The sequence below is a fragment of the Acanthaster planci genome, linkage group LG11 (assembly GCF_054643075.1).
Source record: "Acanthaster planci isolate LZ-2023a linkage group LG11, COTS_SCS, whole genome shotgun sequence".
Lineage (NCBI taxonomy): Eukaryota > Metazoa > Echinodermata > Asteroidea > Valvatida > Acanthasteridae > Acanthaster > Acanthaster planci.
In genome coordinates this window covers 9,995,638-10,020,054 of record NC_141787.1, presented here as the reverse complement: position 1 = coordinate 10,020,054, position 24,417 = coordinate 9,995,638, and the positions used below count along the sequence as shown (strand labels likewise).

Genomic DNA, 24,417 nt, shown 5'->3' with positions numbered 1-24,417 from the left:
GGAAGGAAAGGTGATCAAATTGACACAGAATCGTGTAGCGAAAACGGAAGCTCGATAAATCAAAGATGCCTCTAAAGACACGTCCGTTACGTTACAGCGCTGAGAAAAGAACGACAATCATGGCGGCGAGGCCGCGCTGCATTGTGGGAGATCAGGGTCCTCCACGGGTGATCAAATCTTATCTGCTAGTAAATAATACGTATATGGGAAATTTGCATATGAAGTGACTGTTTGAGTAGGTAGAACCCGTAGACTGGTTTATTACTACATGTAGTCTAAAGAGGAGTCTTCACGCCTTGTGGAAGCTTCCCTTGTACATGTATGTTGGGCTTGCTTCCCTTCGAAAAATGACAAAATCCTCCAGAGCCACGATTGTCAACGGTTACTACCTTTATTCAAGTCAGGTTCCCCATTGAAAAAAACAACACTTTAGCTGGTATTCCCGGGATAATGGAGATAAACGGGAATCCAAACCCAATAAAGAATGAATGACTGACGTTATCAACGAGCCACTTAGTTAAGTGAACAAAAGAACATTTAATGCAATTCCTGGCAACTGTTACAAAAGCTGTGGCCACTCTGATTATGTGATACTATTGTCAGATGCTTCATTTAAAATAATGGCAGTTACGGATTGCTAACTTTCAGTAATACAGTTTGTCTTCTCTTTCAAATTCTCAGACGGCAAGATACAGATGTATGTTAGATTTCACATTTGGATACTTGGAGGCACATTCATTGGGAAGCGAAAGTCTTACACACTGACAAAAATTGTCACTTGTGTCACAGTAAAACTACAGTGTATATTTTTGGGTAGGAAAGGGGATTACTATGAGCCATTCTTCTCAGGAATTCTTCTCATTTTTCATGTACTTTTTCAAGAAGAAGTCAATTCGAAGAATTGGATGTTTAAATATCCGATGTTCCATTAGATTGATATTTGAATATTTATGGCCACAAAACAGAAACAAAAAGGAATGTTCCTGCAAAAAGTAAAAAGAAATCTTTAAGGAATTGTTTAGCCTTGTTGTTGGTCAAAAGCATCGAGCTACCTCAACCTTTACTCCGACCACCTTGATTTATGCTTAGAATTCAAATTAGTAATCAAATGATAGTATGTTTCCTTCTTTGTTTCAGTGATTTTTATCTCCAAATATTTGGTTTCTGAGTATTCCTTAGGGGTGCGAGTGGCCACCTGAAATTAAAGCTGAAAACAGCTAGCAAAAAGCTGAAATGTAAGAAGTCCCCATCCGTTGATACACGGCAGGTATAGAAAAAAGTTTAAATTCAGGGTCAACTACAAAACAAAAAAGCTAAAAATCAGCCAAAAACCTCAATTTTCACACCCTTGATTCCATAACAATATGGTATCAATATATTTGGTACAACCATTCTAATTTGTTTGGTACGAACAAGGCTAGCTCTCTCAAATTTTTCTGAAGACACTGCCAACGAATATATGGTTAACTAGGATGCATACAGGCATTTTCAAGGGTCGTATTAAAAAGATATATTGCATATATCTATAAAATATCTTACTGTGTTCTGTTTTGAATATACATGTACATACTTAAACATTTAGGCCGATTCTCCCTTTACAAGGAAAATGTGAATGCCCTGGACACAACTTTAGCACATTTCATGGTATCCTCCCTCATTGTCGGACCACAGCCCAACAAAGCCACCCGAGATTTGGAAATCTGCTGTACTGTCTACCTGTCGCCAAACAAATAAGTAAACATCGTGCCGCAGGGTAATACGGGGGCAATGACATTGGTTCACTTCATTGAAAGTGCCTTGAATTGACACAGTGACATTTGAGTGATTGAGTCCTTTAATTCCATTCTCCACACGCAAGCTGTAGACAAGGCTTCCCGATGGTGATGAGTGGACCCTTGTCGGTACGCCCGCAAAAGCTGTAGTCAGGGGGAAAAAAAGAAAGAAAGCAACATCTATGAACCACTTTGAGTGGGTAGGAGGAAAAGTGTCACCAAGGGTGTGTCTGCTTCACTTAGTACAACAATATGGGGTAGGCTGTCGTTGGGGAAAAGCAGGCTGTAGTTGGGGAAAAAAAAAACAGAAAGAGAGCATCATCTATGAACCACTCTGGGTAGGCAGGAAGAAAAGCGTTACTAAAGGAGTGTCTGCTTCAGTAAGCACAGCAGTATGAGGGAGATGTTTACTTTTGTGCAATCAGTTTCAAGTTATATGACCCCCAAAATGTCTCTCCATCTGTTTTCAGAGAGGGGAAAACTTTGTGCAGGTGAAGCTTGGTTTACACAACTTGCATGGCTGTGGATTCTTAAGTTTTGAAGTCCACACCAGGTGCGTAAGTTTGACAATGCCCTTAGTAGGCTGTGGGCACTGTCGAAGTAATAGATGTCATGGTAATCAAAAACGTTGGTCATGAACAAATATGGAACATCTTTCCAATAGGTTTTTAAAAGTACATGTACAGCCATTAGAATACACCAAATTTGATGTTGTAACTTCAGCCTACCGGCATGACTATGTGACTGGTATACAGACATTGACTACATCAAATGGTGTAGAAACGTTTGCCTCCCAAGGTGATCCATAGAGACAGGGTTGTGATTGGAGAAGAATACAATATCCACAAAATGGCCATTAGTGGTTTTTGAGGGCCCCACAGCAGCATAGGGTCTATGGTTTACATTTGTACTTGCCTCAAGACACCCCTAAGATACCAATTGCTTGAGCTGTATATCACTTTTTGTATGTAAAAACATGTTAATGGTACACTCGGGACTTTCAAGATGTCAAAAGAGATTGTTGAAAAATCCTTAAATCACCCCTGTAGAGAATACTATTTTTCCGAGGCAAAGCTGAAAGAAAATAGAATGCTCTACGGATCATCAAAGAAGCTAGTTTTACTATGCCACAAGGCAAAGTAGTCAATATTTGTTTTATAACAGTTCTCCCGCATACTCTGCTTAATTTAACCAGTTACTTAATTTGCATATTTCAATAGACAAAAATATGTCCTTAGGAATAAGGGATTCATTTACTGGCACTTTTCTATCAATGACCTCTTTTTAAGATGTTTGAACCCAGCCAGTAGTGCTAGCAATTCGGAATGTGTTTGACACCCAATGCACACAAAATGCTGGTCTTTATGCATATAGTTCATTGGTTGCTACACGGAGTTACATTCCTTTTGGCCATGAACAAGATAGCTAAAAGAGTAAATTCCATATGACTGGCTTTCATCCAATCAAGATACAGAATCTGTGGGTGAGGTTTTATAACAAACACTTTATACAAATCCCTCGATGCACTAGAACTGTGAGGACAGAGAAGAACATTCCTTTGCAAAGAACTGGAAAAGGATATTTCCAGATGTGAAAACCATTTTGGCGAACGTGGGCTTTGCATACCATGTGTTGAGTTTTCACAAACAGTCCTGAGGTCCGGGTTGGGACAGTCCCTGCAATAAACCACGTGGTCCTCCGATGCTGAGTCCTCAGTAGCGTTGCTTGCGCCATGACTATCTTCAGTAACCACTGAATACTCCGAATTCTCATAGGAACTCTCTATGTACGATGAAAGTTCTTCTGGGTTTTCTGTTGTTGCCAAAAAAAATTAAACTGATGCCGTAATGAGCAGTTATGTATTAGTTGGTAAATTTACCAAGAAGATCTCAGGAAAGGTGTCGCTGAATTCCTAAAATGAAAAAAATTCGTTTGATGAAAGTAAAAAGAAAAGGTTATGGTGCTGACTAGAATTTTATTATAACCCATTTACGCATAAAAAATAATGACAAGCCTTTGACAGAATGAGACATGTCTACTTTTAGTCTAAAGACTGGGATGAACAAGTTGCGGTTCTATATATATGATCCTTCTCTCAGAAATTTGGAAAGAGGATAGAGAGGACTATCGACCCCAAGTGGGACCAAGACAAGGTGTGGGTTTCCAAGCATTGGAGGCTCTTGTGAATATTACACTTCAGTAAATCACAAACGACAACAAATTTATGCATGGAGCTTGAATGGCTACCATCAAAATCGACACCAAGGCAGGTAACACTCCCTTCTGGGAAACTTTGAGAAATTTGAATGATCTTGGTACATTCTGGTGAGACAAGACATACATGCAAAGGAGAAGGCACATATTTCAGTGAAAAAGGGCACATTCCAGAAACATTTTTCAATTCATTGACCAGATTATCACTTGGGGGCTGCTTTGCATCCCCTCCACTGAAAAAATATTTCACCTCCTGCGCAAGATCCGTTGCTAGCAATCTCAATGTCTCTTTCTTGTATACAGGCAGTAGCCTTCAATTTGCAGATGCTGGCATATGTCCGGCCGTCACTCCCGCAGTATTCCTGCTGGCCTGCAACGTCCTCACACTGCCGGGGATGGATGCACTTGCACGTCCACTGACCAACGCTCTCGACCACACACTTCTCCCAAACCTCGCATCTGCAGTCGTGCGGCCCAGGAGTGAACACTTCCTCTACAAAATGTATAGAAATACATGTATATATACACAAAAGCATATTTTAAAAACTCAATGCTTCGACATTCCAAAAAAGGCAGATCTGAAAAAAACTTTGCGTGGACATTCTTAACAAATCATCTGAGGCCAATTATAAACCACTGCTCTTGATTGGTCAAAATCTTACAGTCAAGACAGATTCTCTTACATAATTTCATGTAAATATTAAAATATGCTGAATATCACAGGTGCTGGTGTGCAGTTGTATACAAATATTGACTGCTTGGAGTGGTGTAGTGAAACTAGCCTCAAGAGATAATCCACGAAGAATTCCATTTTTCCCGAGACAAAAAGAAATGCTCCATGGATGACTGAGGGAGGCCAGTGTTACTGGTCCTTCACGAAATAAAGCAGTCACTATTTGTACAATAAAATCTCTTCCCCAGGGTCTGTTTGATTTGAGCAATAACTGATTAATTTGATCTAACTACACATATAGACTACATTTAGTTAAATAAGAAATTTGTAGAAAAAATTACCAGCATTTTTCTACCTCTTCAGAAAATGTTTGAACCCAGCTCAGTGGTGATAGCCATTTGGAATGCACCCAACGCGGACACAAGTATGCATGTGTACACACTGCCGGTGGCCATACGTATTGTTCTTTGGTTGCTGCGGCTTTACTACTTAGTAGTTTGGCTGATTCAAGTATAGTTCTTATGCAAACCAAAATAGCTAAATAGCAAATGTCATGTGCACATCTCTCAGCAAAGCAAAATAGAGAATCTGTGGGTGAGGTTATGGAAGCATCTACATGTATTCCACAGACTATGTAGATACTTTTGGAAAGTTGTGGGAGTTTTGAAAAGTTGACATGACGAGGCAGTAATGACATCACTACAAGGTAGAAAAATTTCATTGCACATGGCAGACCGTGCATGCCCCAAACAATAAAGACTGTCCCTTATCTGCTAGCAACACATTACATATCACTGCACTATTACGTTGTGATAATGACATTGAAAACACTAGGATACACAGACAGGCTACAGGCTCACAAAATGCACTGTGTGAGTTGTGCATATGTATGTGAGGATGACGCTGAGGTAAATGGTGCCAGTCTGGAGAAGTGACTTTTCTTTAGTTTAATTGCATTATCCAACACAGGTACGTGTGGCTGATAATGATGAATGCAGGGGTGAAACAATGGCTATTGCATCTGAGTTTATTGTTACATCTTTAAAAAGGATCTTATCCGAAATCCTGAGAACTTCAGAGAGATTTCACACAAAATGGCCCTCAGAGGGGAAAAACATAATCTGACATAAACGACAAATGATTCATTCCATACTTTCTGGACAAGGTCCCTGGCTGGCGACCTGAATGTCTAGGTCCAGCAGACAGGCAGTGGCCTTCAGTCTGCAGATGCTGGCGTACGTGTGGCCGTCACTCCCACAGTATTGCTGCTGGCTTGTGGTGTCATCACACTGCCGGGGATTAATGCAGTTGCACGTCCACTGGCCGTAGCTGTTTGGTACACATCTCTGCCAGACCTCGCAATTGCAAGTGCCTGGTGTTAGTAACGGGCCAGTGTCAAGCACATCTTCATCATTAGCTACCAAAATAAGGATAAAGGCCTGTTGAGGTAAGATGGAATCTGTTCAATTTGAACTATTTTAAAAAGTACGACTTTACCAGTTTTCACAAAATCTTTCAATGACACTCATTGTTCTGTTCAAGCCCTGTTTGAGAGGAAAATCTTTCATGGAAATGGATAACGTGCTTCATGTTGATCACACAGGCTTCAGCTGATTTGTTCAATTCCTGCAATCAGTCTGAATTACACAGCAACAATATAACATTTCCAGGAAAACGTTACAGGTTGATGAAATTGTAGATTACCAAAATCACTCGTAGCACTATCAAAGCCAGCGCTGCAAATTTCATATTAGCTCTTGATATCCTAATCGTGACTGTTATACAGACCTTGCATACTTCTAAACTGTACATGTTTATAATGCATTTCATCAATTCCAAGGAAAAACTGAGCCTCACCTTTGCAAGTGGGGAAGGGATGGGACCAGCGTCCACCCTGGCATGTCAGGAACGTTTCCCCGACACTATAGAATCCTAATATGCAAGAAAATGCTAACACTGAGCCTTGAGATGTACCTCCGTCTACCTTGAGTCTCAGGTTGGGGTCGAGTTCTTCCATGCGGATCTCAGGACACGCACGAGCTGGCAGAGGAACACACGGAACCAATATTAATTCTTCCTTTTCTTTGACTTTAAACAGCAATCTAAAAATGTCTAATATCATACCATTTAGGGGCTGTCGATTTGCAGGACCAATTACAGTATGGGCTCTGTCATTATGTTTCTACTGCAACAACATCTTTTTTGGGTGAAACTTTGCATGCGCTCAGAGGTTTGCAGGCCCAACATGCAAAATATATATACCTGTACACACATCCACGTTTTGACTGGAATGTACGGCCTGTTTATGGTTGCTGGACCCGTATTTCAAACAGTAGCACCAATACTCCTTCTACTTTGCAGGTAATAAGACACTTTAAGATGCTTGGTGGCAGCAGAAAAACCATTCCTTTTTGCAAGTTTTGGTCATACCAAAGAGCAGCATAACTGCACTAGCTGCGATCTGCAGGTGCCACATTGGAGGACGGAGCAATTGGGGAGGGTAAACTTAAGAGGAGGTCAATGGGGTCCCACATTCTTGAAAGGGCAGTCCATGGGTTGGGTAACTGGCACTGCCAGGCTTTTTTATCCTTGTCAAATTCTATTGGAGTGCAGCAAGCGGGAGGAAGGACGTGAGGGTGAGGTAGGGTGGTGCAAAGGGGACAGCTGAGAGGTACTTGTCCTTTTTGTGCCACCACAGTAGGTACAGACAAATCATGTGGCAACAGAAGTGTTGCTGGGAGTTAGACTAGCATATAGGATGTGGTTTGGGAAAACAAAGGTGCTTTGGAGCTTCACCAATCCAGAGCCTGCCTAGGCACGACAGCTGTTTACCTCCATGTAATCTTGTATTTGCTAATGTGAGTTAGGCAATGCAGTGCTGCTCCATTCTTATTGTACATACGGTTCATACAACAACTGATAAAATTTCACATGTTACAAAGCTAAAGTTTAACCGTTTTTTGTGATGTCATATTTAATAGACAAATGACAACGGAAGCAATTCTAAAGAATTGATTTTTAATTCTTCATTGTTTAAAATCAATCATTATGCTTTCAGGATTACAAATCCATCTAATGCTCACCTTTGCAGCGCGGAATTTCACCTAGCCATTCTCCAGCATTGCACTTAATCTGTGACTCCCCAAGGAGGCTGTATCCCTCGTTACATTCAAAGGACACTGTCTGCGACAGGTGGAACTCATTGCCAATACGACGACCGTTCAATGGAGGCAGTGGCTCTCCACAGGATACAGCTAGGGAAAATTATAAGTGATACAGAAAAAAACACAGCAGATGATTATAGTTTACTCAATCACAACAGTGGATCACATGATGAGGGAAAAAGATTTAAAGAAAATGAAACATGCGCACACTTGGTAGCATTGTTCACTCATGTAGATTATTTATTATTTCATTATTATTATTATCTCATAGTTTCAATTTAAAACTCAAAGAGTTTAAGACCAAAATGCAGATTTTGATAATAAATCAGTTGATACATGAACTTACCTCTTACCTGTATAGAAAGTAAATGGTAGTCCTCACTCCCTGCCTTCAAACATGTATAAATCCCGGAATGACTTTCTATTGGTCTACCAAACCTTTTCCCATTTTCTATTGGTGTAAATCCTTCTGAGTGACTGGCCCTCAGTGATGATTTTCCTCCTGAGACAATGCATTGGATGGTCAGTTCACCAACACGTGGGTAGATGAGCAGGGTTCCGTTAGCAAGGAACTGGTGGAGCATGGTGTACAGGGAGGGTATGGCGAAGCTAATCGCTGCAGACTCTATCATTGGAATCAAAAACAGATACCACAATGAACATCCTCTCCCCTTAAAAATCCCTTGACATACCATTGTGCCCTGAATTTTCCTGAACTTTTTATAAAAGGATTTTTCAGCCTGTTAAAAGATTAGCAATCAGCGAAATACTCCTGAGAAACCTCCATTGCTGAGTGACCAGTGAAACCAAATAAGTGTTTAATCCCCTAAAGAGTGTATGGGGGTACTATATGGTCTGCCCATCATTATCATGGGGGATAGGGCCTCAAAAACCTATAATCACCTGGTCAATATCTGTGAAAAAGCCCTTTGGGATTTCACAAGGAAATGGTATATCGAGGGATGAATTCCAAACACTATGTCAGTCTCTCAGACTGACCAGCGAGTAAGGGCAGCGAGTTCTAGCGATGGTGAACTTTTAATTGCAAATTAAAGTGTCTGCCACTCAACACCTTGCATGTATACCAAATTGCATACAGAATTGTGTCCATGTACATATTTGTATAACGGATGGGAGTCCGCCCTGTTAGTAAAATGGCCTTTATACAGGCATCTTTTATTGAAATGTGTGACTTTACTGCACTAACCCTACGAGTTTGTGTTCAGTAACCTCCAAATATCTGGCAATAAGGCGCAGTCACATGGATCCTGCCGTTTTTTACCTCTGTTATTCTCGCCTGCTGATATGGACTCCTCAAAATTTATCAAAATGCCTAAAGTTACCAGACTACCCTCAAACTTTGGGGCAAAATGGGGCATCAAAACAGAGAGCAATAAGGGGTTATAATGTATTAGTAAAGAGTACAACTACAATGGCCAGCTTTGCACATAAATTTAACGTGAAAACATACCACATCTCGGCACTTATAAGTCTACGATACTGGGTATTTCAGCATCTGCCAAAATGCCTTTCAATAAGATTTCCCACAGCTCTGGGTAAATGTCCTCGATAAAAAGCCTTTCGGTCGCAACCTGAATGCCTCGCTTTATACTGTCTTCGTAATTTAAGATTACTGTGCATGCAGCAACATATGCACAACTGCATACCACATCTCGGCACTGGTCCATCCCATTGGCCGTCATTACACATTCGGAGCGCACCAGTCATTAATTTCTTCTTCAGTGGATCCACACAGCGTGATATCATGTAGGAGTTATGGTGAAACACAGTGCGGAGGCTGTCAGGTAACTTGACTAAGCCATCCACGTACTGTCTGACATGTGGGATAGTGGTTGGACGAGAGCAGGAGCGCTTCTGAAATGTAGCCTCTGTCAAACAAAAAAAGGAAATTGGTTAAATATTCGATATTGAATATTTACAAAAAAATGACAGGTGGATGATAGAAGTGGTGGTGGAACAGAAGACAAAGAAAAATGGGACGATTTACAGAGCGTTAAATGTGAAAACATCTCAGACTACATGTACCAGACTGCCTGACAAGTAGAAGTACGTTGCTCAATTTGTCCTAAGAATGCCGGCTGCAATATCTGGAACATCCAACCCAGTGTCCCCATTTTGTGCACATGGTTAAAATTGTAATTTAAGTCTAAATTCATGTCTGTAGCTAACATTGTCATTAGAGAGAGAGTTATTGAAAACTGTGATTACATCATTGGCCTTAGCATCGTGTTGTCTGGATGGGGCAAAATCAAATGCCCTCATGCTCTGATTGTTCCCTTTGGTTTTGTGCACACACGTACGTGAAGTGCGGGGACAACTGCAGTCCCAAACATCGAAAAATAACAAACTGTCCCTTTGACACGGGAAACCGGCATGCCTTCCCATTCATACACACATCCAGTCTAGCAGGTGGTGTAGGTAGATCTTGTGTAGTGCCCAGACTCAGCAACTGAAAGTGGCCCGCTACTGCAAATATCACTCCCGGCACAGCCTGAGGTGTTTCACTTTACATTATTACTAGATGCTCACAGAGCTTGTCTTTTCCGTAGAATATGTTTTTTGGGGGGGAAAATATAATCCCAAGCAGTCGGGTCGGTTTAGTGTGAAATAATCCTGGTGTACAATGATTGAACACTGTAGATGTATAACACATATTTCAACCTCACTGTGTAAACAATGCCAAAAATTTGTAATGTGAAAAGCATTATTTCTCTCATGTCTCTGGATACGACAGAAAAGTATTACATTATTTATACGCACTGTACTGAAAACTGCTGAACATATACTTTTCCTATAGCTGAAAGCACAAACTAGTGCAGTCATACTGCATGAGCATAACTCTGCAGGCTTTCTCGATCAGAACACACAGCCACGAACGTTTGTCTTACCACAGGATGGCAAGGCAGGAGTCCAAGCACCGTTTAAACACATAGAGTTGACTACCTTCCTCCCATTTGCACTGTAGCGGTCAACACAGCGAATGACAATCCAGTCACCAGGACCATAATTGATTACATAGTCAAGCAAGGCAATGTTTTGGCCATTGTGGAAGACCAAGGCATTGGGTGGAGAAGGCGTGGGGCATGGAGCATTTGCATTTGGTGTTTCTGTTACTGGCACTGTGAATAAATAATCAGAGAAGACGTAAACGATAATAAATGTTTGTTCTTTAAGTAATGAGCTTGAGTAATTGCTGACAAGTTTTGATTTCTATGCTAGTCCTCCACTACATGTACATCTTGTTGAAAACATAATAATGTTCAAAGCATCAAGGTGATGACTGACACTTGGTATAAATTTTTTGCCAAATTCAGAACAAATCACATTTTGTCTGTTGTAACAGTGTTCTTCTTACCCTCTGGCATCTGACAACTACTAAGAATAATTTCATAGAGAAGTCTACAGTAGCCCAAACCCCAAGTTAAAAATTCAATGGAAATTTGATGTTTGAGGATAGTTATGGTTTCTAGTGCTAATACGTTTTAAGTTTGGATCTTTTCAAGTAAGCTTGAAAAGAGCTTTTTCTCATGAACCACTCGACGACGGAGGCAGTGCAAACTTCACTAAAAATCAAATCTCCGTGGAAAACATGCATCGTGGAAGCTACGGTGACATCATTTCTGCACATTGCTTTCTGTCCCGAGTGGGAACAAGAGAGGGTGCAGTTTTCCTGGCAATGATGACTCCTTTGACAGGTTCTGCATTTCACCAGTTCACAATGACTTTGAAATGCACACTTTACGGTCACGTAACTACCAACAAAAATGACACTCCCACCAACATAATTCTTTTCAACCAATGAGGAGGTGCCTCTGCTCAAGGCGGTTATCATGGAATACGCATGTGTCATACTGACCCCAGGACACTTCCAGTGCTTACCTGTCAGCCGTTGGCACACAGGTAGCTCCTCTGGGCTCCATCTCCCATCAACGCAGTAAGAATATTCTTTGGATGGGTCTTGTAACTGATATCCCTTATAACACTCGTACCTTATGGCAGAACCGTGCACCGCACTGTCCCCCTGCTCCAGGTTGTAGCTGCCATGCTGGGGGTATGGTGGATAGTCACATGTAACTGTGTAAAGCATTAAGTTACAAAGTTTATCTTCAATAAAAAAATATGCTGATTAAAATATACAAGCCATCTGGAAGGCCAACAGAAATTATTACTCCTGATCTTATCAAATTTCAGCAATGATACAAAAAAATGGCATTGTTTAGTTAACCCTTACAGTAATGTTTGCAGGCCTGGCAGGTTAAGATGATAAAATTCCCAAATCTTTGCAAAATATATACCATGGGAGAGTGTACTGCACACATGTATTTGTTGTGTTGCTATTAAAGCATTGTATTTTTCTCTTTCCAAGGTAAAGTTTTTTGTAAACTTTATAATATTTTTAAATCTGTGTGAGAATGGAATTATGCAGATATTGAATACTCCAACCAGATATACATGTAAGTCATAACAGATAACAAGCAGGGTTGACGGTGTACACTCAGAGCCCATGCTATTGACAGAGTACCAAAGGTCATGTCCACATCACCTGGCCAAGGCCGAAATTGCACACAAGTCTATTGCAGTGACCGCGGCCAGTTGAGTGTAAATTCCGGCAATAGCCAAGTGATTCGAACACGGCCATTGGTCCATGTACACACAAAATGTTGTCATGCACAGAAAGTCATAACAAGTAAATTAGTGAATCCATGTCTTGGCTTGCAGAGTAGCTCTTACATAGAAGATTTTTACACTGGATCTGCAAATAGTTGTTGCGGTACTTTTAATAATACCAGAATTTACCTGGGCTACAATATGGGATGTGAGTGATATCCTGAAGATTTCCCATCCAACACCGAGGAGTGTTTCTATTTTGATTTATCAGATTATGTCCTCTTGCGCAGGTGAAATGGACTTCAGTACCATGAGGTATGTGTATAATTCCGTAAGCATCAGGTGCAGGTTCGTTGTTATTGATGATAACATCACCGAAATCACTTGCCTGTAGTCTACAATGTTCTAAAGCAAAATATTTTGAAAGCAAAGTCAACTGTTAACCTCAACAGAATTTACATCAGGGCAAGACTAGATGATATTATGAAGTTTTCTCAAGAATTATCATCCAACAAGCACATTTTCGCTGCTGCAGCCAATTTCATGAAATGTACGTAATAGCTGACTTTCACATACGCAATATTTGGTCGTGTAAGTTGTGCAACAAACTCTCACACATTTTGGGAAAGCTTTCCCCTGCATAAATTCATGACTAGCACAACTAATGGTGTTTACAACTTAAAGTTACAACTTCACTGTGTACAATCAGTTTTGGGTAGTGAAGAGTTGAAATCAGTTATTTAACTATCAACCAATCATGCTCACTTAAGGCTCATCACTGCTTTTGGAGATTTTGGAACTGTGTTTACCTGTGAAAGAACTTGGCTCCAACAAAGAAAATACCAAAACATTTCCAAAATTACTCATGGAACTACAGTTGTCATGAGACTGAAAAGGAACAGTCATCTTTTACACTCTGATCATTTTTGACAATGAATTTTCAGATAGTTAGGATGCTACAAAGCTACGCAACTTTTTGTAAACTCAACCACAAACATATTACACAGCTACACCACATACTTCTGGCATAAGGTTTACGCATGATGCGGCGCTACACCTGTTTTCCTGAAATTGGTGGCAGGTTAATGTCATGCGTTCTGACAACACCTGTTGACAAACATTTTCAAACTGAGCTCATGTCCTTGATTCTTTTTTCTTTCAAAGTTTCTCAGTTTAAAAATCTATTCTGCTGTTGAGTCATAACAGAGTACAAGTTCATTTTTAAGTTTTCGTTAAAATTTGATCAGTTGACAGTTTCTCTTTCTTGAACTTTAATTTTTGTTTCAAACGAATACTTACCAGGGACACACCGGGGTTCAGGGGTCAACTCGCCTGACTCACAATGAGTGACGATATCTTGTGCCTTTTCATATCTATCTCTACAAGAGTAGGCAAGCTGATAGCCGTGAGGAAGACGGCTTATCTGCTGTAATAGCCAACCATTTTCAGGGGCCTGAACTTCACAATCAGCTGAAAATAGAAAAAGCACATTGTTTTGCTGCGGCAAAGATTAAAAGCATGTACATGTAAATGTCCCAATTTTCTATTTCAATTTCAAAAAATTCCACCCAAGTGTTAACACAGACAAATGCAGTTATACATATGTAAAGTTACATACGGTACATTTTCTGCCCTCACATATGTGGGCTGGCTTTTTTTTTTAGTTTTTTAAATACAAAACATAGTCAGTGGCGTATCTAGCTCGCGGACAGGGGGTGGGTAAAGTCGAAATGTTCAAAAAAATAAGTATCCAAATTTGTTTGTTATTCAAAATCCTCATTAACCACCCAAGGCATGTGGAAATACCGTTTCTAAAATGCTGGCTCTTTTGATTCAGGCAAAAATCTGTCTCCCCGCCCCCACTGGATATATGTAAACACTAAATATAATTTGGAAAAAAGAACGGGTGAGTACATGTTTGTGGACTTTGAAGACAAAAGTTACCCCTATTTTAGACTTCAACAAAACTACTACATGTCCTTTGAAAAAACATTATGCAGTAAGAAACATTCATATGATCCTCTGAAAGGTAGATTATTCAAACCACTATTTTATTTGAAACTTCAGCTTCAAATGAACCTAGTAATTAGAATGACAATGAAAACAGTGGTTATTTAGCCAGCAGTAATTAGTAAAGATGCCAGTCCCTTTACCAAAAAAAATCAACATTTCCCACATGTGTAAATGGTGCACAGATGAGTGTGTCCATGTAACAAAGATCAAGATTCCTGACCCTAGCATTACCACTGATGTTACTTAGAAGTTAATGATGTTTTGCAGAAGGAAGCCCGTTAAATGGCTACTCCAAAATACGCATACATGTAGTTAAAACAATTGAAATTGTAAAAGTTGTCAATTTTCACATGCCTCTCCATTAAATGAATGATACATATGTTGAGCCGCCTGGTAACCTGTATTACTACAGCTCATATATATTCATGAGCAAATCGAAGCAAGTTATTGGCCGATTCCACCTCGCGCCTTGGAAGTAGAAATATAGGCGACCAGGTGACATCATAGCAGTGAGTATTCACCTCGCTGCCAAGCGGTACTTTTTTCTGTTAGTATCAAAAAATCCCTCTCTAACCCGCAGCGTAAATATGTAGTCTGTGTCTACCCTAAAGGCTACTTTTGGGAACAATGTGGCTGAATTTCCTTGCTCGCTTGCGTTTTAAAAAGAGAGAGAATTGGGTACAGTGCCTGGCCAGACCTTAAAGGATAAAATTTGTGGAAATCTAGCACTCCTATGAGTATAAACCGAAGTACCAACACTAATCGATAAAGTATGGAACATCACACACCTGCATCACAACTGGGGTTAGTATTCGCCCATGTACCATCACTGTTACAGTGATTATCTCTGACTCCGTTGTGCTGGTAACTCTCACCCTCACAGCTGTAGTCAATAGCTGTACCTGGAGGAACTCTGGTACCGGCATGCAGCTCCTCGTTGGTTCCTGCCAGTGTCTGTCTCATTCCGGCTATGTCCGGAATTCGACACGCTGGTTGAACAAATGATAGTTTAAGTGGTCAGCCTGTTTTTGGAAAGTTCATTAGTAGAGTTACAAGATGCAGCAAACTGCAACTTGAGCTTGGATACAAGATCCTGACTTGGTAAACAAGTCAGGATTTTCTGACATGATTCATAGGGACCCAACCTGCCAAAAGCACCTTAGATGTATGGCATAACTGAAGATTGGTGGACGATTTGGGGATCTTTATGGTGACAGATTGCTTGGTGAAGGTTTTTCACCATTTTGTTCTGCCAGAGTTCCTGCACGGTATGATGGCAAACAGTTCTACACATAGGTCCATTCGAGTGGCATATAGTTTAACAGTTACCCATCTTAAGGCAGAAATCAGCCTCGGGCAACTCTCAGCAACTTCTGAGCACCAACGATAATCCAACAGTGACAATGTTCAATGGTACTACACGTATATAGTTCTTGTTGTCTCAGAGTTGATGACACGTCTGCAGCTGTTAAATGCTCAATGCAACTGGCCGGGTTCGCTAGAATTTAAAACCTGTTCCATCTGATGAGTTCATTCTGTATCTCACAAAGGCAAGGTCATTCAGGAACAATGCATCTGGCATATTGCTAGTTGAAACAAGTTTGGTGCATTTGAATCAAAAGGTAGGCTTTCACTTTGTTATGGGGAAGTTTTTTATTGTTAAGCAAATTGGCACAGAGTTGTAGGGACAGTTCTCTGTCCTCACAACATTTTGGTCCCCCAAAAATCAGCGTAGTGCAAGGTGTATGTCCTCACAACTACTGAACAAATACTTGTGTTGGGCCAAGCTGATGGTTTCGACCTAAGGCATGTTTTAGCATTTTTCTAGTGACCTACATGTACATGTTTTAAATTTGTGCTAACAAGGTTGGAATGCTTCACTGGTTCACTGAGTCCAGGGGAACTGACTTAAGAGAAATTGGTAGTAACCTGTTTCGCTACAACATGCACTACCTGATGGGCTGGTAGACAAATAATAAACGAAGCTGGTAGACAAATAATAAACGAAGAAGTCAGAAATCTGAAGATGGTAAACCCAAACAGGTACATATCCAACTTACTAGCAACGGGGCCAGTGACAAACACCTCTACCTCGCACAGGCTCATGCTATCAGCTTGATGCTCGATTCGGACTATTTGTCCAGCAATCAGCTGCAATGTGCAATCCACTCGCAGACCAGACTCAGGGACTGCAACCGTGCGTCTATTCACTTCCTGACCACATTGCCTGTAGGACTGCCTAGCCATGCCACTGTATCCAACTTGGACTGTGGCTCCTCGGACCTGGGACTCTAGGAGAGAACATAATGGAAAACAAAGTAAAGAAAACAATTTACGTAGAAAAACATCATTTGATTTTTCCACCATTTTCCAGTTTCAGACTTCAATTTAGCAGGCAAGCCTGTGAATGTCTCTGCTTATCAGACTCTACAGTGCACCCTTCGGCACAGGCTTCTAGCCATGCCATCCATTTTGCCTTCTGGCTAATGTCCTGGTTGCAGCATTGTAAAATGTCCTACCCCAAGACCTATAGCCACGTGAACAACTCAACCACTCGGCCATGCTTACCCTTGCAGTGTAGGGGACCCTAATCACTTGCATAATAATAAAAATATTAATATAACAATAACAGGTTTTTATATAGGACTTTTAACTAGTAACAAAGCGCTTTTCATTAATACCCCTGCTCACTGAGCCCATGAAACATTCCAAATACCATCTCAGCTCCCTGTGGAGTATAAAGCCCAATGCTGCCATTTCGGCGTATATAAAAAAGCAGCTGAATCAAGCACCATATCCATCTCTGCCCTCACAAGTACCCATTAAGTCCGGGAGGGGAGGCAATGAGTGCTATTAAGTGCCTTGGCCAAGGGCACACGCACCATGACCCCAGGCTGGATTTGAACCTGCAGTCTGCAGCTTTACCCTCTGACTACGAATCCAATGCTCTAAACCATGAGGCCGCAGCAATATGCACCCCACATGATCACCGTGACTTGAGTATAATTATAAACAAAATGTCGTTTTAATGTTTGAACTAACATCCACTCCTTCTGTGCAGGAGATCTGTGTGAAGTCTTTAATTTACCACTTATCCGTCAACATCCTTGCTTTCCCTGGTGCACCATTTTTTTATTCTTAACTGCCCATTGGCTTCAATGGTACATTTTTCTCTTTCACATGTTGATTGGTGCATGTTACTTGTTTATTATTTTTGTGTTAATTTTTTTTTGGGGGGGGACTATTTTAAACTCATACTGCTACAATCTCAATATGGCATCCATGAGAAGTTTGAGCTTCTTGAAAATGGCTTTCCAATGTTTTTGTAGAATTTCCACCCAATTTCCCTATACTGCTGAATGGCTTTGGCACAACCTGAAAGTATGGAAGTAACTGCTGTATCTTCTGGAGTTGATCCAAATTGGGAAGAATTATGTAAGCTGTCATCCATCTATAAATTCATACATTTCCAGTGTACATGTAAGTACCCATAGAACAACCCCTTCTTACATGTAGAGCCGTTCTCCATCCACATACTCACTGGATTTGGTGTAGATCACCACATATTCTATCTTGTAGGTATTCTGCAAGTCTACTTCCCAGAAAACCTGCCGTGTGGATTTTTCTGTAAAAGCAAGTCAACACTGAATAGGAATTAGCTTTTATAGTCGTGCAGATGGACACAGCCCATTGTGTAATATTTTGTTTATATAATCCATATTCAGACTCACGGACCCAACTCAGTCTATTGGTGGTAATAAAAGTATCACTTTTGAGAGTTTTGTCATCTAATACTAATGATGTAACTGATGAGTTGAACCCTAGTGTTTTATATATCTTATTCAGTTCATTGAACGAAATCATCGCTGTACAGAATCAACATATATGCACTGATAAAAAAAGGGCAATCGATAAATGCTTCTGTAACTGAGTCCAAGATGATGTTTAAAGTTCTGCCAAATTATATTTTTGTATGCACTTCATACCACTTTGAATATTGGGAACCAGTGGTGGAGTCAAGACCATTACACAACCACTCATAGTAAACCAGTCAAATGACCAGTCACCTGTCTGTTTCAACAGGATAAACAATGACAATGGAATGCTTTTGTCACGGTTTACTTGAATAGCTTACGACTTGAACTCTTGTGTTGATCTCATGAAATCTTGTACATGTAGGGTCTTAGATCTCTCAACTATAAAACACTGTGGAAACGCTGGGAAGCAAATTTATGAGTGCTTTCAATATGAACAGGAACACTGTCCTGCATTTGGCTACAACAAAGGTCAGTTGACTTACTTGCAACAGTACAGCTTCCATGGTTTTTGTCAGTAGTCCTATCTCCATCCACTGCCAGGGGAGCTTGTTTCCTACTGGAGACCTCAGAAATTGGGCTTTGCGATGCAGGTTTTCCATAAGCCACGTTGAAAGGTGCATCTTTTTTTAATCAATACATACATGTACAATTGAAAAACTTGCTCTTATACACCGGTCAATTTCAACAAAGTGTCCCCAAAACTAAAAGGACATACAACACTAATTTCATGCATGAAAGATTATTGCTTTTCAAGACACACACAAAAAACTGTAAGCTGTTCCCTTCATGTGTGCTTTGAAAGGATGCCTACAGCAATATACCATGCAAATGAATAAGGGCCGCCTTATTGCAGGAAAGTCATCTGCTGCAAGCACTGAAACACATATTCATAAATATCTTAGACAGTCTCCCTATTCAACAAGTGTGACGCGACTGTGTATCGTTTGATAACACCCGCTGAGAAGTGATAATGCCCATTGTGTAAAACATGGTGGCACCTGGATATAAGACTGTTTAATCCATTCCTATGCATAAAGAGAGACTGTGTGTGCCATGGAATGCAGAACTCATCACACGCATGCCAAGTCCATATACGGAGATTCTTCTGGACTACTTGCTCAAAGCAATACACCATAAAATGGACAGGGGTGTTCGGGAAAATGAAAGCGAAATTCTTGGAAATTTATTGCATATTGACTTCTGTTGACTCTCTGACTACAACAGTATTTATGAATGGGAATAAACATGTGACCCACTCAACAAAAAAACCCAAAAATTTCTTCAAAAATGTGATTTGGTGTTTTTTCCTTTAATACTTTCTATCATATTTATATTTCCAGAATTTGTTACTACAAACATGGATACTGACGAACAAAGATGAAAAATTGATCATTCAGTAAGAAATCCTACATACCAATACCATTGCATTTCCAAGCACTACAATTCAAGAGCTTTTTCTCAAAAAGTGCTTTTATTGAATCCAAAAATGTGGATATACAAATGTCTATTTATATCCAGAACACAGCGCACTACAGGGGTCATTCATGTATCAAATTGTAGCTTTCAATGTACAGAATCCAGCCATATCAAAAACTCAACCTGAATCTCGTGACTTATTACCTATTTTTCTAAGGCCGGTCACATATGTGCTTAACGTTTAAGACATTTAAGACCGTCTCAGGACGATGAATGCTGACAACAGTCCTATCCATTCTCCTGAGCTATATTTATTCCCTTATATTTGTAGAGGGGTGTCCAGCAGGCTTTTAGACATCCTGTGCACCATTTTGATGCCCTACATGAAGTTTGTATAAGCAATTTTTTGTAAAATACATCAGCAACCTCCCTGTTCTTAAGCTCAAGGCAAAACTGGACACCCAGTGTTGAAGCCATATGATGCCAGTCATGATTATTGATGGCATACCTCTATTGATGCATTCAATGCCGTCTGGTACCCAATGTCCTGCATGGCACTGCAGCTGGCCATCACCAACGCTTGATTTCAGGTTCCATCTGCAAGTGAGCTGTGCAGTACCTCCATGTCTCATACTTTGCACGTCTATATCACCACCATCGACAACTGGTGTAGAACAGGCATCTGTAAGAAAAATCAGGTTAATCATTAGCCTTTCTACATTAAAAATACCTTTCATGTAAGCTCTAACTTCAACAAATCCACCTTTGAATATAAATTTCATGGATACATGACTATCAAGAAATGAGAAAACACCAAAAATTTTATAAATGTTACCACTACTAGCTGTAAAGATTATGCAAATGCTACAATGGACCTTATTCCTGAGAAAGCCATTTTTATCTTGTTCATCAAATCTGTTTCATAAATTGTTAACTGTTGAATGGGATGGTATCAGACTTATTCAGAATTCATGTTGGTTCCAAGCCTCCGCTTCATATTTTTTTTTCAAAATCTGGTGTAACTGTAAAGTACATGTATGTTTTTTATCACAAATATGAAATTATTCATCACAGAGGACAGGTACTAATTTGTCAGTCACTTTCATATCATTCTTTTAACAATTCTTTAAAATTCCTAACTTGAATACATGTAGTTAGCCTCACTTTCAATTTCAATATTGCTGACGCATGAATAAAGTCTATTAATTATCAATTACTTAGCTTATCACTCATACCGCTCTATGCATGTAATTTTTTTCCTTGTCACAAATTCGTTTTACAAATGTCCTCGTTTTGGGGTGAGAGTTAACTGTTTGATTCTTCTGTTCATAAAGTTTCACATCTTTAAATTTGACAAGTTCATTTAAAATACTCCATGTACTGATATGCTTAAGACCTAAATAGTGGCTACCTAAGAAATATTTGCTGAAATAGCCATGGTTCTGTAGAAGTATGACCGTGCATCAAACAGAATGACTGAGATAAGGAACTGGAGGATTTTTTTCCCCACCTGGCTTGCAGGTTGGAAGTGAGTCACTCCACTCGCCATTCTCGCACACTGACTGCCTTCTTGAGGATGGTTCCCGACTGTAGCCATTACTACATCTGGCAGTCCTGACAACGTCATGATGGGGGTCTTGGTCCCGCACACTAAAATCCTGGTCATTCTTAGTGTAGCGCACGTTTCCGTTCTCCAAAGTTTCCTTACTGCAAGTCTCTGAGGTACAAAGAGATGTTTTTTATTATATAATTTTACCACTTCTATTCTACTTCTGAAAGGATATTACTCACATTATGGAAAGGTTTTGACACTTGTTAGCTCGAACACAAACACAGAGGTCACCTTTGGAAAATAGAAGTCACAATCGATGACTCCAGTTCAAAGTTCTGGAGAATACATATTAAGATGGTTCCAAGCACAAGCCACATGCATACTCCTGCTCAGCTCTCAAATTTGTTGAGCACAACAGAATTGCTAAGCAAATACAGATTATTGGCCATAATAATCTGCAATGCATATTATTTTGACTTTCTATTAACCCTTACAAAACTTAGTTACAAACTTCTAGGTTAGAGAGCCGTATATGTCTTATTCAAAGAAAACATGCTCTACAGCAGACAAGCATAAAGCTATTCGCTTGTGGAAACTAGCATGCAACCCAGTCATGTTTTCCAATAGACCAATTCAATTTGGGAATATTTATGTTGGGAGCAAGAGATCCAAGCTGAAAAAAGCACAGGAAGTGAAGCTGTAGTATCCTTGTGCAGATAAACAAAGCTGATTAAAAACACAAGAGAGTTTGACACACTCGGTTCACAGACAGGCTCCCAACGGCCATTCCAGGCACCAAAGTAGCAGCGTGTTGTGCTGTACCCTCCCTGTTGTTCAAAGCCGTACAGGCAGCTGTATGTGGCCACTGTCTCATGGGGGACAGTGCTCTGCGACTGATTCACCAATTCTGGATCGTAAGTGATCTGTCCATTGAGTAGCTCTGATAGCTTGGGACACGGATCTGTAAATATGTGGAGAAAACAAATAGTGTTACTTCAGGCAGACCAATTCTGTTCAGTTAAAAGACAAAAATATGAACGCTAACAAGAAAGTTCAGAATGTAATGTTTTCTCAGATGAAGCAGATTGGGTGAATTGTCCTGAATGAAGTACTTCGAGAGGTCATTCAAGCTTATCAATCAGTACATGAGAGATTAGTTCTATCAATGCAACCACATGCTCAGGCAAACACAGTGTCAGATACTTTGTTCTCAAACGAAAACTGGGCTGGCTCACTAATGTGGACGTCATCATATCTACATTTTTGTGTTTACTTGGACAAACATTTGAATACAACATCATCAATGTAGTGGTCACAAAAAAGTGATCAAGCTATGTTTCATTTGACTTTTTTCCTCGAATAAGTAGCATACTAAACAAACTATTTAATATCGTATCTAAATATATGAGGTACTTCATACATGAAAATGCAAAGGGCATGATGACTGATATTGATAAGGTTCACAACTTACCTTCAACACACTCTGCGTCAAATGACCACTCTCCATCGATGCATTCATATGGCTCTTCACTGTTTAAGGAGTAAAGCCTGTAACATCTCACCTGTCCGTGCAACACCGTCAATGTTAGACTCATCAAATAAACCAAAACATGAACACACCATATACACAGTTGAGCCGAGGGCGTGAATAAAACACCCTCCTACGAGAGGGATAAACAAGAACACATCCCTAACTGGGCAAATCAACAAGTGCTTTGTATTGAATACATGGTACTAAAAAAAAAAAAATTGTGATGTAAATGCAAAAATGCAGGAACTCTGCAAAGACACTTTTTACGCACAAATCCATTCCAAAACACTTTCCCCTGGAACCTTTGATTAAAGTCAACAATTGTGGAGGATGGAACACAAAAAATTACACATCATTCATTTTAAAAGAAAAAAAATGCAAAAGCAAACTGCAATGTTTGGAAGAACTTTCTGTGGCATACCTCTATAACTGTTCCATGCTGAACTACTTGGCCCAGTGTGTAACGTTCATATCTTTGTAAAAAGTAGCCATTTCGAGGAGAGCTTTCCACGCTGCAATCACCTGTGATAACCCAAATTGTGCAAAGACAAAAAAAAACAAACACAGATGATATGACTACCTTTCTTCAGGCAAATACAAACAAATCTGTGTGAAGCTCATGGAACCACATGTTCATGTATATTCATTACTAAAGTGCTAACTTGTGCAAAATAAAGCCTGCTGTGTGCATCCACTTGCTACACAAAACCTATGGAAACTCCACATTTAAATGGCTTCTGTGCGGCTTTATCTATTTGCACAATAATACACCAAAACTTAAACGCACAATCAGTGAAAGTATTCACGCAACACTGATTTTCGAGGGACTAGGGCCAATAATATATGGAATTGCCTAAAATGAAACAAGAATGCCCAAGTGTCCCGTGATATTTTGTTAATCATGTTGTAAATCATCAACCATCATTTTGTCAATATGTTAATGACTCTGTTTAGTGATAAGTGTATGCACACCGTGCACACGTACACAGAAAGCCTAACAGAAATTGGCCGCACATGCTCAGTGCATCTGCAGGCAAACCTGTGCGCACATGCATGAGTTCCAATCAAAGGGCTGTTGCTGCTGTTTGAAAACACACCCTCCCTTGTTCCCACTCCCAACAGATACATGTACATGTAACGAAAGCCAAGAGGGACTAGGGCCAATAATCACCTTTGCATTCCGGCGTGGGCTCTGACCACCTCTCATCAGCGGTGCACCGCGTGGTGCTACTCCCAAACAGAGTGTATCCCGAATTGCAGGAGAAGTGAGTGATGGCGTCCAACCCGTACCGAGGCGACCTCTTGGAGCCGTTGTCCGGAGTGTCTGGCTCAGGACACGTAATGACTGGAGGAAAGAAAAAGAGAGAAAACCGCTGGGGTATCTCTATGCAGGAGTGCAGCCTACACAACTGAACGAGACAAGCTCCTGTACCAACCACAGTTTGACCACTAGTCAATGGATTCTTCAGCACTGCACATGCGCAATACCACCCAAATCAAACAAAGATGTTGAAACCAGTTTTACAATTTGCCCCGAGCTGAGGTGCACCCCCAATCGGTGATAGAAAGACAGGTGGTTACATGCAGGTTCTTGCATGCGTTCTGCGTGTACGCAAAGACTATACAAGCCGGAAT

The 24,417-nt window shown here is 40.3% G+C and overlaps 1 protein-coding gene across 3 annotated transcripts in view; it reads right to left on the bottom strand.

Moving 5' to 3' along the window:
- Positions 1-372: 372 nt before the first annotated feature.
- Positions 373-24,417, bottom strand: part of LOC110989119 (sushi, von Willebrand factor type A, EGF and pentraxin domain-containing protein 1-like) — a 38,325-nt gene continuing 14,280 nt past the window's right edge. The window contains exons 9-30 of one of the 3 annotated variants that reach the window (XM_087143323.1): positions 23,954-24,127; positions 23,204-23,304; positions 22,723-22,813; positions 22,009-22,212; positions 21,210-21,416; positions 20,208-20,381; positions 18,766-18,903; positions 18,007-18,090; positions 16,526-16,756; positions 15,254-15,454; positions 13,752-13,922; positions 12,642-12,857; positions 11,724-11,918; positions 10,733-10,963; positions 9,491-9,712; positions 8,170-8,448; positions 7,743-7,913; positions 6,517-6,699; positions 5,813-6,076; positions 4,237-4,479; positions 3,399-3,584; positions 373-1,916 (exon numbers count right to left, since the gene is read on the bottom strand). In XM_087143323.1, the coding sequence (XP_086999449.1) occupies positions 1,630-1,916; positions 3,399-3,584; positions 4,237-4,479; positions 5,813-6,076; positions 6,517-6,699; positions 7,743-7,913; positions 8,170-8,448; positions 9,491-9,712; positions 10,733-10,963; positions 11,724-11,918; positions 12,642-12,857; positions 13,752-13,922; positions 15,254-15,454; positions 16,526-16,756; positions 18,007-18,090; positions 18,766-18,903; positions 20,208-20,381; positions 21,210-21,416; positions 22,009-22,212; positions 22,723-22,813; positions 23,204-23,304; positions 23,954-24,127 (4,253 nt within the window). In that variant the 3' untranslated portion in view covers positions 373-1,629. Of the gene's footprint in view, positions 1,917-3,398; positions 3,585-4,236; positions 4,480-5,812; positions 6,099-6,516; positions 6,700-7,742; positions 7,914-8,169; positions 8,449-9,490; positions 9,713-10,732; positions 10,964-11,723; positions 11,919-12,641; positions 12,858-13,751; positions 13,923-15,253; positions 15,455-16,525; positions 16,757-18,006; positions 18,091-18,765; positions 18,904-20,207; positions 20,382-21,209; positions 21,417-22,008; positions 22,213-22,722; positions 22,814-23,203; positions 23,305-23,953; positions 24,128-24,417 lie in introns of those variants that run through there. The other 2 variants (XM_087143324.1, XM_022253265.2) reach the window with 2 other exon arrangements.